Source organism: Sitophilus oryzae, unplaced genomic scaffold, assembly GCF_002938485.1.
Source record: "Sitophilus oryzae breed Bouriz unplaced genomic scaffold, Soryzae_2.0 scaffold_1188_pilon_pilon, whole genome shotgun sequence".
NCBI lineage: Eukaryota > Metazoa > Arthropoda > Insecta > Coleoptera > Curculionidae > Sitophilus > Sitophilus oryzae.
Window position 1 is genome coordinate 92814 of NW_022145824.1, and position 15368 is coordinate 108181.

The 15368-nt window shown below is 33.2% G+C and overlaps 2 protein-coding genes across 2 annotated transcripts in view; one reads left to right on the forward strand and one right to left on the reverse strand.

Moving 5' to 3' along the window:
* The window catches only part of LOC115891580 (phosphatidate cytidylyltransferase, photoreceptor-specific), a 45613-nt gene that overhangs the window by 18725 nt on the left and 11520 nt on the right, over window positions 1-15368 (forward strand). The window lies entirely within an intron of this gene.
* LOC115891582 lies at window positions 3786-12526 on the reverse strand. The gene is made up of 3 exons (XM_030912077.1): window positions 12233-12526; window positions 10456-10547; window positions 3786-4442 (listed from the first exon to the last, which is right to left on the reverse strand). Exons 1-3 carry the CDS (start codon window positions 12468-12470, stop codon window positions 4065-4067), a joined length of 708 nt encoding a protein of 235 aa, XP_030767937.1. The 5' UTR covers window positions 12471-12526; the 3' UTR covers window positions 3786-4064.

Here is a 15368-nt window from a genome sequence, read left to right on the forward strand (position 1 = left end):
ATAAAAAATGAGAATTAACGATGAAAAAATATTAGCATTTTTAAAAAACGAAGCAAAACATGTATGTATAAAATTTATAAAATATATTAAAAATAATGAATATCAAATTTATTTGGGTATTGCACGGTGAATCAAAATTTAAATACAATCGGCTTTTTTCAAATATACTAAAATAGTTAAATTTGGTGTGTAGATGTTACTAATTAAATTGCGATTTCAGGTTGAATGCGTATTTGGCTATTTATTAGATTGAATCAAGTTAATAATATACCTAATTGTATATTTTCACTTTTACTATGCTTCTAATGTGCGTTATACTAATTTTTTCTTATCATATATGTTCCATATATTCAGTTTTTATAATTTGTTTGCTAAAGATTACACTTTATGGTATTTTTTATTTTAATAATGATTAATTTTTTAGTAATGATTCGTATGAATTAGTTCTGATATGAAATACAAATAAATATCTAAATTTTAGGTTAAAGAGAAGTAGTTTTGTATTTACAAACAAAAAACAATGATACAACACAAGCTGAGTTTTATACTAACTCTATTGCTGAAAGCTAATGTATAATACCGTATGATCGAAAAAAACGACATCCAGATGGCTTGGAAACGACGATCGATGTCATTTCTCATATAATTTTACATACATATAAAATGACAACCATCTTCTTTTCATAGCCATCGCTGACGCCGTTTTTTTTCGATCATTTTGTATTATACTGATAAGTTTTATAATTATGTGCGTTGTTTTGTTTTGTTGACATAATGTATTTATGCCTTTTTTTCACTGTTATTTTATATTATTTTATCTTAAGGGTGGTATCCGTTTTGAAATACGCCTTCATCGAAATCTTATGGATAGTTCTGTGATACTAACATACGTATATGCGTAGTAAGGCAGAGCCCGATATGTCAACATTATTTCACATTTGGCAAATCGGGTTTTGCCTTATGCTGAATTCTGCCTTAAGCCGTATCGTTAAGACGTAAGGGATATCGAACCTTAACAATGAAACGATTCCGTTCATAGATATTCTTATGCCATATGCCACAAGATGTAATTTGACAGGTATTTCTACAACATTTAGAATATTATTTCACTTCTGTCCCAAAAATCGTATTGTCCGTGTCCATTTTAGCTCAGTTAAATTAATATTAACAAAATAAATACCGAATATTATAGTTTTATTCCCAACTCAGCAATATAACCTATTAAAAACGGTAAAGCGCACTCAGATAAATGAAACATAAGAAATGTAGCAAATAGCTTAGTTGGCGGGAAAAATGCCTGGGACAAAATGCCTGAGTCCCAGATGATGCAGAGTCTAATAGAAGAAGCTTAAGGACAACGGCCGGATTGAAGAAATGCGAAAGCGGATTTCAATGCGGTTCTGTCGCAGGGCAGAAGAGGTTTTTTTAGCCAGTAGGAATCCGGCACTATTCAATGGCGGTTTTTCCCTTAAACAAGTTTAGATTGGAAAGTGCCCATAAGGACAATGTAAATACTATTTGGCGCTGTTCGTGCAGCGGATGTGATCCAAAGCTCTTGATAATTTCGGAGTGGTTCGGTATAATTATATTGGAAAATATTTTTTACTCAAACGCATTATTACTTTTTTTATTTTCAAAAATAAAATACTCTGTATTACATATAAAAACAACTTTATTTTATATAAAAACATGTATGAAATCCCTAAAATATATTAAAAAAAACGTAAAAACAGCGTTGTGAAGCGTGAAGCAAAAAATGTATGACCATAATAATACCTGTAACATTTGTTATGTTGGACCGATCACAGTTAAAAACTTATCCCCCGTGTTTAACAGTAAAAATTCAATATTGCAAAATATGTGGATCACTTTTTGGAAATCGATGTTCTGCCCACGTTGGTTTTTGTAGTTCACACAGCAGTTCTTAAGTTTTTTCACAGTCAATCTTACTAATACAAAAGTTAGGAGAATTTAGCCCTCTACAACTTCTTATATAAATGTGCCACTTATTTTGATCAGAAACGATCGAAAAGTTGAAAAAATCACCATCTAACGTTTTTGTTAATAAACAATATACACACAACCAAACTTATATGGAATCACTCTTTATTTCTGACTAAATTTCTTGCAAGGATAAAAATTGGTATACAACTTTAAGATAAGGCTTTTTGTTGTAAATAAACATGCTAATAAAGAATAAACGACTGCTGCGATTTATTTTCTTTTGAATTTTGTGTTCAATAGTAAAATCACGATTGTCCGGTAATTTTCATTCAATCCAAAAAAATTAAAAAATGCCTTATATTGGATTAACAGATGTATAGAGGGGAAGAATTATTGCTCTCACCGAACAAGGAATGCTCCACAGAGACGTAGAATAGATAGTACGCGTTACCAAGGGTGTTGTATCGAAAACATATGCAAGATACTTGGAATTAGGAACACACAAGGATAGGCCCATACAAAGTCGTCGAAGAGTCACAACTGAATAACAAGACCGCCTTGTGTGCTAAATTGCTAGAATAAATCCCAATGTCTCTCATCCAGAGCTACAAAGACAACTTCTGTCAGCTACAAGTGTGAACATTTCAGTTGAAATCATAAGAAAAGGCTTCGTGCACGAGGGTTTTACAGTAGGAGAGAGTTACGGATCCCACAGTTATCTCGGCAAAATAAAATTGGCCGGCTAAATTGATGCCTTCAACATTAAAACTGGACAACTGAGAATTGGCAAATTGTTCTTTTTTCGGATGAGACCAAAATTGGCCTAAGATCAGATAACCATCGAATTCGGGTTCTCAGAGCTCCAGGAAGACGAGCGAGACTTCAGGATGCCAAATCTGTACCAAGATATAAAGGAGGAACTGTAATGTTCTGGGGAGGTATTATATTAGGAGCAAAAACTCCATTGTTACCACTTCAACAAATTTTAACGGGTCGGAGACATGTAGATTTGGTGCTAGAACCAATAGTTAGTCTTTGGAGAGCTGCAACTGGGGATAATTTTAAGTTCATGCACGATAGTGCACCAAACCAAACCAGCAGAGTGACTAGAGAATGTCTTGAAACGGAAGGTGTCATAGTTTTGGACTGGCCTGCCTATTTACCAGATCTAAACCCTATCGAACACTTGTAGGACTAGCTCAAAGGAAGTGTTAGAGCTCGTCGAAACAATCCAGGAAATCTCACACAGCTTATTGATGCAGCATTAGTATAATGGGAAAACATACACCAAGACAACGCGGATAATTTAATAGAAGCATACCAGCGCGGATAGAAGCTTGCATAAGGGCTAAAGGTGGCAACAAGGAATATAAAATTATCAATTTTCTTTTTGTTTATGCTTTTTGGCCATTAAAAATTTAAATCTTAATTTCGTTTCAGAAACCAAAAAAATGCCATTTTGTTTATTTTGGGAACTGATGAATTTTTTTTATTGCTATATCGATTATTTTTCATTAAAAGTCATTGGTAAGGACTGAGTTTTATTCATAAACAGAAAATTTTCATACATCTCAAAAATTATGAAAAATAAAAGATGATTCCATATAAGTTTGGTTGTGTGTAGGTGCTTTAACCTAATATTTTTTTACAAATCTCTATATGTATGTATATGTTGCAGGCAGATGCCGAATTTCGGCCAATGTCCAAAATAATTAGACATATGGCGATTTGTCCATACTAAACTTGCCAGGGGGTTAATCTTTTTTTGGTGTAATATAACAACAAAAGATTAACACCCTCCGCATAGAAGTTGAAACCAAGCAATCAAAACTCTTCCGCGTAACTTTGTGGATATAGGTAGGTATATTATTTAATTATAATCGCCATAATATTCTAATTTTCGGCATCTGCCTCCAACGCATCGACCAACGGAATTTGACGTACGTGCACGGACGCGCAAACTCCGATGCAATGTAACCGCCTGCGTAGATAGCATTTGTTTGTTTTTTGATGCGTGCACGTCTGAGCACGTACGACCAAAGAAACGCACGGATACGCATCCAATGTAACCACGGGCTAACTGTCTATTTGTTATTCTTTCGTCGAATTAAGTTATTGGGCTAATAAATATCCTCAGTTTGTTGTTTTATACTCTCGTACTGACCTTGGTCAGCATTAAATAATATATCCGAAATTAAATGTTGTACCACGTTTCTGGTTTCGCGAGAATAAGATTTCAGTTTGTTTCCCACAAATAAACCGAAACTTTCAGATTCATCTGGCATTGTCCTTACAGATGTTTCGGTTGTTTCGTTGCATCTCTTTAGAACAGCGTAAGTAGAAATAGCTGGTTCTTCTGGTATTTCAGTGTCAGTTTTTATCTTCATCAGAGGTGTAGGATTCTCATATTCCTTAACGGAAGAATCACTTGACATTTTTTCTTCATTCTCACTGAAACCTTCGTTAATATTTTCGTCAATTTCTTGAGAATATTTTATCTGAAAGTAAATTTAAAAATTATCGATATTTTTTTATTAATTTAATAAAGTATACAGAGAAGACCAGGCTACTAGTAACATAGCAAGTTGCCGGACGAATTTACGTTTACCCGTTTTGCGTTCGTACTCGAGAGCCACTGCCGGCTAGTCGGCTGGTCAGGCAGTACGCAGTTGCAGTTGTGCTGTTGTGGATGGGTTGGTCGTGACAAACTAGGAATATGGCGCGAGGAGTGTCGTGTATTTATTATTTTCATTTTAAGTGTTTACCTTCACTTAAGGTAACATTTAAAATAAAAATACTTAAATATTTATTATTTGAATGTGTTTACAAGCCAGAACTAAAAATAAATAAATTCTCTAAACCCAAAAAAACTATAATATTACTCTAAATAAAAAAAAGTTATAACAAGTGTTCAAAAAGAACACCTTCTTGTGTTAGAATGAAGCCTAGGCGGTCGTAAAATCCCCGTCTGACATTGGCTAACATATTAGGGCTAATAGTTTGGAAAGCCTCTCGTATTTTTACTTGCAGCTCATCCAGATTATTAGCCCTATTATGACCATACACTTTGGATTTTACATAACCCCACAAAAAGAAATCATTGGGAGAAAGATCTGGTGATCTAGCTGGCCACAAAATAGTTCCATATCCACTAATTGAACGGTTGGGAAAAGTATTGTTCAAATATTCTTGAACAATACGGGCATTGTGGGTAGCTCAGCAATATGATTACTTGACAACGTGGGATTTTGATCCGCGGTAGCACAAACGAACACTTGCTTTAACTCCTGTTCTTCATTAATCGACACATCAGGCTTTTTGTGTTTTTGTGGGGACATGCACCCATGTGTTTCAAAATTATTAATAACTCTTGATATAGTAGATAAAGATGGAATTAGCCTGTTTACAAAAGTTTGTGGAAAAATTATTTGTATATCCCGATAAGACCTATTTTGGAAATACCATTTTACAATTAGAATTTTCTCACGAACTTCATGAACATCCATTATTTTACTTAAAAAATAAATTTACACTAGAACTGACGCGAGAATCTACGTATTCGTTTTGGCTATTAAAACACCAATAAATACAAATTATGAAACATTCTTATCACATATCGACCTATTTTTATTTTATCGCATTTTTTCGCCTGCTTTTTATCCGGCGGACGGGTATACGCTAATTCGTCCGGTTCTGCCTATGTTACTACTAGGGTGGTCCGGTCTGTATAAAATTGTACAGGGTGATACATAATAGAGAACATAGGTGGTAATCGCGAACGATAGAACTTTAGAAGTAAATAGGCTATGAGAAATCGTTGTAGCCTATGTCGGTGGACTTATGGCGGGTTCATGCAGTCAAATAAAATAAAATAAGAATAAAACAAAATAAGAAATAAGGAATCCTTATTTGTCAGCGTTCATACAGCCAAATAAAATAAAATAAGAAATATACAGGGTGCCGCACCTCATACGCCTCGGTTGATTATACGAAAACGGAAAGATGTAGAAACAAAATATTTTATGGGTATATGTGGGGAGGCAGTGTGTACAATTTAAAATTGTTTTGAAATATATAGGGTGTTTCAGAACTAAGATCCATACCACAGTAATATTTTTTCTTATGGAACACACACCTGGTATTTTATTTCATCTTTGGATTCTTGGGCCCAAAAAAGGCATTTATTATAATGGTTAAGAATGTTTAAAATCTTTGGCTTTTTAGATATTAAAAGATATTTAAATTTGCATGCTACAATAGAATAGATTATTAACATCCTGTACATTACTTTTCAGAATTAATTCTTATGCTGAGTTTAAAGGTAGAGAAATAAACTTTACCGAAAAATGGTATTGCTTCCTTAAATTTATACAGGGCTATCAAAAGTTGCTGATCTATTTTAAGGATATATGTTATATAAAAACTTTGTTATTTCAAATGCAACACTCTGTATTTTTTTAAATAAATCGAAGCAGATTCAAATGCTCTTTCAAACTATATTAGGGTTTCCTATACCTATCTAGCTCAGATTTTGAATAAAAAGCGATTTTTAAATAAAATTGCAATCAAGATGGCTGGTATCGCCATGGCAATTTTCTAGCTACAGTTAGTAACTGTTTTCAAAGTCGACATTAGTTTATGGACATTATTATTTATAATTTATAACAGTTTAATTAAATTTACCTACAAAGCAGTATGTGCTAGCAGAACGAATATAGACATTTTAAAACATTTTCCGATGTACGTCATCAACTTTGAGTGACAAGCGATGGCGACAGCGCTGCCAGATAGTGATGGATTTATGAGAGGAATCTTGATTTAAAAGTGACAAACGATATATTTAGTATATAATTTTTATATATTTTTTAAGGCAGCAGCTACTCGCTACAAATTGAAATAAGTAGAAATAACTTGAAAGTGGTATAATATGTTTACCAATCAATCTTATTTCTCTGACTGCATTCAAGGGTAATAAAGGACCTTTACTGTCACGTTCGCGCTCAAAATATTTATCAGGGAAGCTACAAGCGCTTTGCTTCGACTGTTTAAAGGCTTCGATATATTTTCAATTCACAATTTCAAAAAATGCAGTAAAAAATCTCGAAAATTTAGTTCTTAAAAGAATTGTTCGTGCTTAGAAGTACAATTTAAAAGAAAAAAAAAACTATGAAAAACTGCAAAAAACGAGAATTACTCCCAAAAATTCAACAACACGATATTATGCAAAATAATGACTGACACTAGGATAATTGTCAAATAATACACGACAATATTTGGACAACATTGCTAAACATGGCGCAATGTGACCAACAAGGCGATAATAAAAATCGGTTCAAACTAATGTTTGCAGCTTTAATCTAAATAAAATATATGTTACAATCATTTGCTCTATAAAGTATAATGAAGAGTTGCTTGGTATTTTAAATTTGTCAACAAATTTAAATATTTTTGCTAAAATTTCATTTACTCAGGTTTATAGGCTTTAGTGTCAATTTCGATGTGATTGATGACGTGCATCGGAAAGTGTTTTAAAATTTCTATAGATATGTTACTAGTGATTTTATTTTGTTAGGAAAATTGCTTCTTGGCCGCACGGGCTTATGCTCAAACATATCCAAATAAATCTTCCTGATAAGCGTTCCTTTGAAAAACTACTTCTCCTATTTCGCAGAGCTGGTAGTGTGGTTTGTTAAAAACCTATTAGGCAGAAACCTGTCGTTGGAAGTGAAGAAAATGAATTTGTCGTAATTGGCTCTTTTATAGAAAATCCATATATCTACAAGTAGTAACGGTAAAATAAATCAAAGATTCTTCGTTTTTCTTGATTGAATAATAAATACATATTTAACAAATATTATTTATTAAACTATTGTAGGTAAATTAAATAAAAGTAAACTGGTATAAATTTAAAAAAGCCCATAAATTAATTTCGATTTTGCAAATAGCTAGTAACTTTCACTAGAAACTTGCCATGACGAAACTAGCCCTCTTGGTTGCAATTTTTTTGAAAAAAAAAATGCTTTAAAATGCTCTTTATTCAAAATCTGAGCTAGATAGGTATAGGAAACCCTAATATAGTCTGAAAGAGCATTTGAATCTGCTTCGATTTCTTTTAAAAAAATACAGGGTGTTGTATTTGAAATAACGAAGTATTTATGTAAAATAAATTCTTAAATCAATTTTTGACACCCCTGTATAAATTTAAGGAAGCAATAACATTTTTCTGTCAAGTTTATTTCTCTACCTTTAAACTCCGCACAAGAATTAATTCTGAAAAGTAATGTATAGAGTGTTGATATTCTATTCTATTGTAGAATGCAAATTTGAATATCTCTAAATATCTCAAAAACCAAAAATTTTGAACATTTTTAACACTTATAATAAATGTCTTTTTTTTCGTCCAAGAATCCAAAAATGAAATAAAATACCGGGTGTGTTCCACAAGAAAAAATATATCTTTGGTATGGATCTTAGTTCTGAAACACCCTGTATATTTCAAAATAATTTTAAATTATGCACATTGCCTCCCCACATATACCCATAAAATATTTTGTTTCTACATCTTACCGTTTTCATATAATCAACCGAGGCGAATGAGGTGCACCACCCTGTATATTTGTTCGTGGGCAGTTCAATTAAGCTGGATAAAAGTTAACTTTAATGATTGTTAATAGTAATTATACTATTTATAGTATATTTATTTATTCGATGCATACTATATTATAAATTTATGCTTAGGTAAAATTATAAAATAAACTAAATCTAATCTAAAAAAAAATATTTGTAGGCTAAAATTAAACGTGCGCAAAGCCGTTTTCCACATAAAATAAAATAAGAAGTTAAAACATAACAATCTAACTTTCTTATTTTATTTTATTTGGCTGTATGAACCCGCCATTAGCGTACGTCCATAGTGCACCGGCTTTACGGTGGCCGGCTTATCTCGCGGCAGGTCTTATCGCTTTGTGAACTTGCGCCATTGAAGCAGGTAGTGGCCATTAACAACCGCTTGCAGGAATGTTATTTGGCATCATGAAGCTATCCCGTGGGGATCTATTATGTCTTTTTATTAGCTAGTGATCTTCATATTAAACTGATGCAAAAAAGTACCACTCGCGTTTATGAAATTGATCGGTCTCATTTTGAATTTGGTAAATATCATACGTTATATCTACAACTCACAGTTCACCAACCATAAAAAATTTTACGAATATTTCCGCATGGAGAAAAAAACGTTGAAGTACATTTCCAACAAAATTGAAAATAATTTAAAACAAAAAACTGCAATTTTCAAAATGTATAGATTTACACAAGATGGTTTTCGAGTGAAATCGATTAATTTTTAATAATTTTGTAAGTAAATAGCTTGAATTGTGCTAAAGCATAATCTTTGGCTCAGCTTAACCAGCGGCGTAACTAGTTTTTTGAGCTTTCATTCCTGAAATATGCCTCAACTTATGTTTTGTTAAATGGGACACCCTGTATATTATTTTTATTTTATTTACTTGGCATTTGAATAAACATTTTAAAAATATAATATATTCTATACTTATTTTAATAAACAAGGTAAAAAATAGGTATATTTAACTATTTTATTTGCCTTGTTATGAGCTTTCTAAAAATATATGATGCTCTGTAATTATTTTTATAATTAGGTTAAAATTAATTTTTTATTTTTTTTTTAAATAAATAATCCTCGTTTAAAAGGGTATTATTATTTAATTTAATTTAACCAGATAATTTTGCTTTCGATCGTTCTCTGAATAAACTGCACTGAAAATAAACATATGCAGCTCTTAGATAACACGCTCTCAGGGTGCAGCCACACTATCCTAAAAACGGCGTATCGGCGTAACGGCGTAATGACCTTGAATAGATTTCCAGTAATTCTATTGGCTGAAACATTCATCTGTCAGAAATTTTATCTGTCAAATTCATCTGTCAAAAATTTCAGCCAATAGAATTACCGGAAATCAATTCAAGGTCGTTACGCCGTTACGCCGATACGCCGTTTTTAGGATAGTGTGGCTGCACCCTCAATCAGAGTTATTGGTATTTTTAATGCACTTGTGCAACAATTCTACGCAGCATCTAGCGTGGAATAGCCAATAATCAAAATTTGACGTCGAATAAATTGAATAAAATGATAATACCCTTTTAAACTAGGTTTATTTGTTTTAAAAAGTTAAAAAGTACACTTTTTTTAACTTGTTTATGAAAATAAGTTTGGGGTATGTTAGTGGCTCAGTTTTTAATTTTTCGATAAGATTCATTGTAATAAGATAACCGAGATAGGAAGAGTGTCGAAAAATGCAATTAAAACAAAATAATGAAAAAAAAAATGAAAAAAAAATATTTCAAATATAATTTAATTCTTTCCTTTCTCTTGTGGTACGGAGTGTCCACATTTCATTGTACGCTTGGTTAGAAACTTATATTAGTTATTAAAATTGGCTCAGCCAAATGCAAAATAATATTTTCAAAATCAGTACTACGATTAAAAACACTTACGTTGGAAGTAGCATTTGGATGTGGCTTTCTCTGGTTCAAAAACGCCATCGGTTTATAAGCAAACCAATTACTAACATAAATATCTCCAGGGCCTAAAATCATACATTTATATTTTCTAAATTAATTCGGCCATTCTAAAATAATTAACAAAACATTTTCAGAGTGGCTTACTCTTCGAAAAACTCCATATTATTAGGGTTTCTGAAGAGAAGACCATTCATACGTTCATATTTCATATAGGGTTTTCCTGTGTAAACCGATTTTTATACCGAAGCCCTTGCGTGTGGGTAATAAAACTATACAGTAGAGCGGCAAAGATTGAACGAGTCGGTAATGTGAACGAGTATTAAAAATGAATCGTGAGATTCAATTCACCGTTTAGAATTATGGTTAGTTCAATCCAATCGTAGCCAGCATGGTGTTGTATTATTGTTTAGAACATCGAGACTCGGCTTGGGAATAAACCAGGAGAAAACGCAAAGCTTAGTAAAATTTAATTAAAAAACGGCAGACTACAGATTATTATCGTTGTCACGATATATACACATAATGCATACAGCCCAAATTGTCTGGTTTTCTTCACACGAATCCGAACGAACGAACGAGTCATAAGAATTGAATCGGATCACAATGCGACTCTTTCGTTTCTACGGCTCGTTCGTTCAAAGAGTCGCGAGGATTGATTCATTGCTTACAATACGGTTCGTTAAATTGAATCTTGGCCAGCACGGATCAATAAAACTTGAACGAACGCGTCGTAAAAAAGAGGCGTAAGAATTGAATCGGATCACAATACGACTCGTTCGTTTCTACGGTTCGTTCGTCCAAAGAGTCGTGAGAATTTATTCATTGCTTACAATATGGTTCGTTCAATTGAATCGTGGCAAGTTGAACGATCGAGTCGTAAGACTTAAATCGGATCACAATGCGACTGGTTCGTTTCTAAAGCTAGTTCGTTCAAAGAATCGTGAGATTTGACTCATTGCTTACAATACTGTTTGTTTAAAAAATAAATATTACAATAAACTATGAGCACAGCTATGAGCTTGGGTACCCAAACGTTGGTAATATACAGTAATATAGCTAATAAGAATGATATATAATCTATAATAAATATAGATCAGTAATTATTGTAGTAATATGTATTAATATTAATAAAAAGGGAAAGGTTCTTGCAGTATCAATATGTAATATTTAAAATAAAAATATTTCTTGAAATATAACTGCTGTTTTGTAAGATCTTTAGGTTTCAAAAATAATGAGAATAACTGAAAATGACAAAAAGTTATGTTTGTTTGTCGATATGGGGAAACCAATCTTAAGCTTTTTTCGCTTTCCTGTTATTACAGATTCTGAATCGTCCTAGCAGCTCTGCAGCACATGCGCAAATGAAATAATGTCTTCATATTTCCTTCTGCGCATACGCATCACAGTTCTAGAACGGTTCAGAATCGGTAATAACAGGAAAACGAAAAAAGCTTTTGTTTAGTGTCGGTGAGTTATTAGATAAAGATCTAATAGCGCCAGTACACAGATGGAAAGAAGCATTTTCGGGCGGCTCCATAAATAAATAAAAAGGCGGAAGGTTCTTGCAGCTGGTCCGCAAATTTTTTTGGCCAAAATTACCAATTAAGACCCGTACTTTACTTTTGAAAAAAAAATTAGTTTTCTTAAAATTCCACAAAAAAATTAAAATGTAATGCTGCCAGGGTCTGGTATAATTTTTTTCGGAACATTGGATCACCCTATAAAAATAACATAATCGATGCATTTTTACCTTTACCCGATCTTCGACTTTTTGCTATTTTTGCTCGCTCCCTTCTCAGGGACGCCAGCAAGCTCATCATTTTTCGTCTGCATTCGTCCTCCGGTGTGTTCATTTCCTTCGCTAGTTCGGCCCAAACATAGAATTTCTTCCGTTTGTTATAATGTTTGCTGTGCTTGGGATCCCATAGTATCGGTCTATTCTTGTAACATTGTATAAATGACAGGACTTTTTCTTGCGACCAGTCCATAATCACAGCGTAGCGTAACGTGCTCTCGCTTTCAAACAACGAACTCTGCAACGAACTGCGGGAGAGACTACAAAATGGATGGTTACGAGTTCGGTTAAAAGCGCCGGCCTGTAACGTAACTATCGAGCGGTTTCGTGTTCAATCAATACCTCCAAAAAGCTTAAAGCCTTAATAAGTTAAGATTTTTATGTACCGCCCGCCGCACAGTGTAACGAAATCGGGAAATGGGGACATTAGCCCAAAAAACAAAAAAAATTAATTCATCAAGTTTTTTATATAGATGGATAAAGGACATCCCAGAGCCCCACCATGTGAGATATTTCTTGAGTTGACCTCTTAGTCGGGGAGTTATAGCGGGTTTAAGTTATGGTTTCCTTAATTTACCAAATCTGTACAGTACATCTGCTGGATCTGTGATGAAAGGAATGCGGGCAAAAAACATTTAAATAAACAGCAATATTTTATACGTCGATTTGACGAGTGCGTCATCGCAAATCGCTCCGCCCACTCACTTTATTGGCTACTTGCAAATTTGTCGAATTTTTATTGATGGGACGCGTCGTCTAATTTTTTACGAAAAACATCGAGAAAATATCGTTTCCCCTCTCACGGATACCCCGGAGCTACAGAACGGACAGACGTACTGTACAAAAATTTCATAAAATGAATTTTATTATTTTCAAAAGTTTATTGTGTTGTACAATTCCAACAAGACTTTCAAAAAAAACGCTTACATTCGCGCAAGGTTATACAACAAAATATCATAGAGTGAACCTTCTAGTATACTGTTACATATAAATTTCATCCACCTACGAGTAGATCCGAACCTGGAAGAAAAAAATAAATTTCTTCGGCAATAATTACGTTTTCCATTGATTCGACCGGAGTTTTTATCCGTAATTTTTTGTGCTATAATTTCTTTATTGAAAAAGATACGCTTGCTATGAACATACTGAATGCTATTTTAGGGGCGAGGAACCATCCTCACATTGGGGTGGGGGACAGTTTACAACAATTCAGAAAATCTCAACATTGGAGAAAAATTACTCAAGAGAATATTTTTTCAAACCGGCAAAATTTTCTTCGATGCAATCCACCATCAATGCTGCATCATTGTTGGTGCCAAACTATTGAAGATATATTGCACAACTTATTGATATATTCAGATCCTCTACTTCCACATCTGCGACCAAAGCACTCTAAAAATAAAAAAGTAGACTTGTTTCCGGAAGCGAAAGAGCTCTGTGCGAAAGAGCTCTGTGCTCATAGTTTGAAGAAATTGAGAATGATTTTAAAGCATGTTTTATGTAAGTGCCTTACATATTATGTTATTTTGGAATAATATACACCCCACATAAATTATCGCATCGCTTATTAATTTGGAAAACTGTAAACTATTCTTAAATTCTCTTGGTTAACAATAATCTCAAAAGTTATTTGCATTAATAGCAACTTGTTAAGGAATGGAAAGTATATCATAGTACATCAACTCAGGCAGACCTTAGATTTAAGTTTTTCACATAAAAATGTTTGAAGCGTTTCAAGAATGAATACTAAGAAAAATATAAGTGTTGCGAAATTTTTTGTGAGGTGTGTATTATGGTTTCCTTTGTTGAAGTTGAATACGGTTTTTTCGCATATTATCATATTATTTAATACTGTTAAATGATATTTGCCACTTGTGTCGTTCTCTTTGAGTTTTGCAGTCTGATCTAATTTATCCCTGATTATTTGAATATTTAGGAATGTTGATTGAGTTTTGACATATTAGCGGGAGATAAATGATTGTTCGACAGTAATTTGATAACGTTTTTGGTCCATAAGAGCTATAAACTCTTCGTAAATAAAAAAATATACCTGTAAAGTCCTGAACAGTAAATGAACTGTATTTGGTATGAACTGTATGTGAAGAAGGCTACATCATAATCGAAAATGGCTGAATAAGCGGAAGAAGATGATGACAATGATGATGGCACATTTTCTTACACATCGCATCGCTTATATTGAGATATTATACAACAGTCTCCATAGTCATTGTAACTACGCCTAAACAACATTGTAAATTCCCACTAGACATGAAACCACCGCGCCTTTTCGAATTATAAATTCTGTAGCTGCAGTATTTAAGGAGGTATTGGAAGCATGGGTCGATCGGCGGACCGAGCTCTCGAGCTGTGACCTCGAACGTTCGTAGAGGCATTTTTGTATATTTCTACGCTAGTTTGCGTGTTGCATTACAATGTTATGTTCAGCTGCTTCTGGATATACGGGGTGTGGCATAATGATTATTAAAAGTAATTTTTTAGGTAAAATTTTTATTTTCCGTAAAAATTCTATCCTGAATTTTTGATACGAATTACTTTGAAAGATCTATAAACGAATTATGAAAGTTTTCTTAAATTCACTCCCGAGAGGGGTGATATTATTCCAGTGTCAACTCATATGCACGTCCCTGATGAATTTATCGACACTTTTTTAGCATTAAGATATGTAGCACTTATAGTAACTTTTACCGTCAAAATTTCATTCGAATCACTAAAAGTACCTGGAAGAAAATTATAATAAATCGAAAGATTATTAAGACTTTAACACCCTATAACTACGAAACCAAGCAGAATCGGACCTATGTTAATATAACAAATAAATCTTATTTTTACGCGAGGAATCTCCCCATGAAAGATGACACATGTTTTTTGAAACACCCTGTATAAATGCTAACTTGAAAACTAATGTCAAATATTATTAAGTATCACAGTTTCCGCACAATGGCATCGTTAAACGAAACCGAACACATCGAAATTAATAATTGAATCGAATTGTTTAAGTGATATTTTCAGAAGTCAATAGTGAGTTTTTAGGCCCTCTGCAGTTTTAAGTGGTTATACCTTATCCTTACGT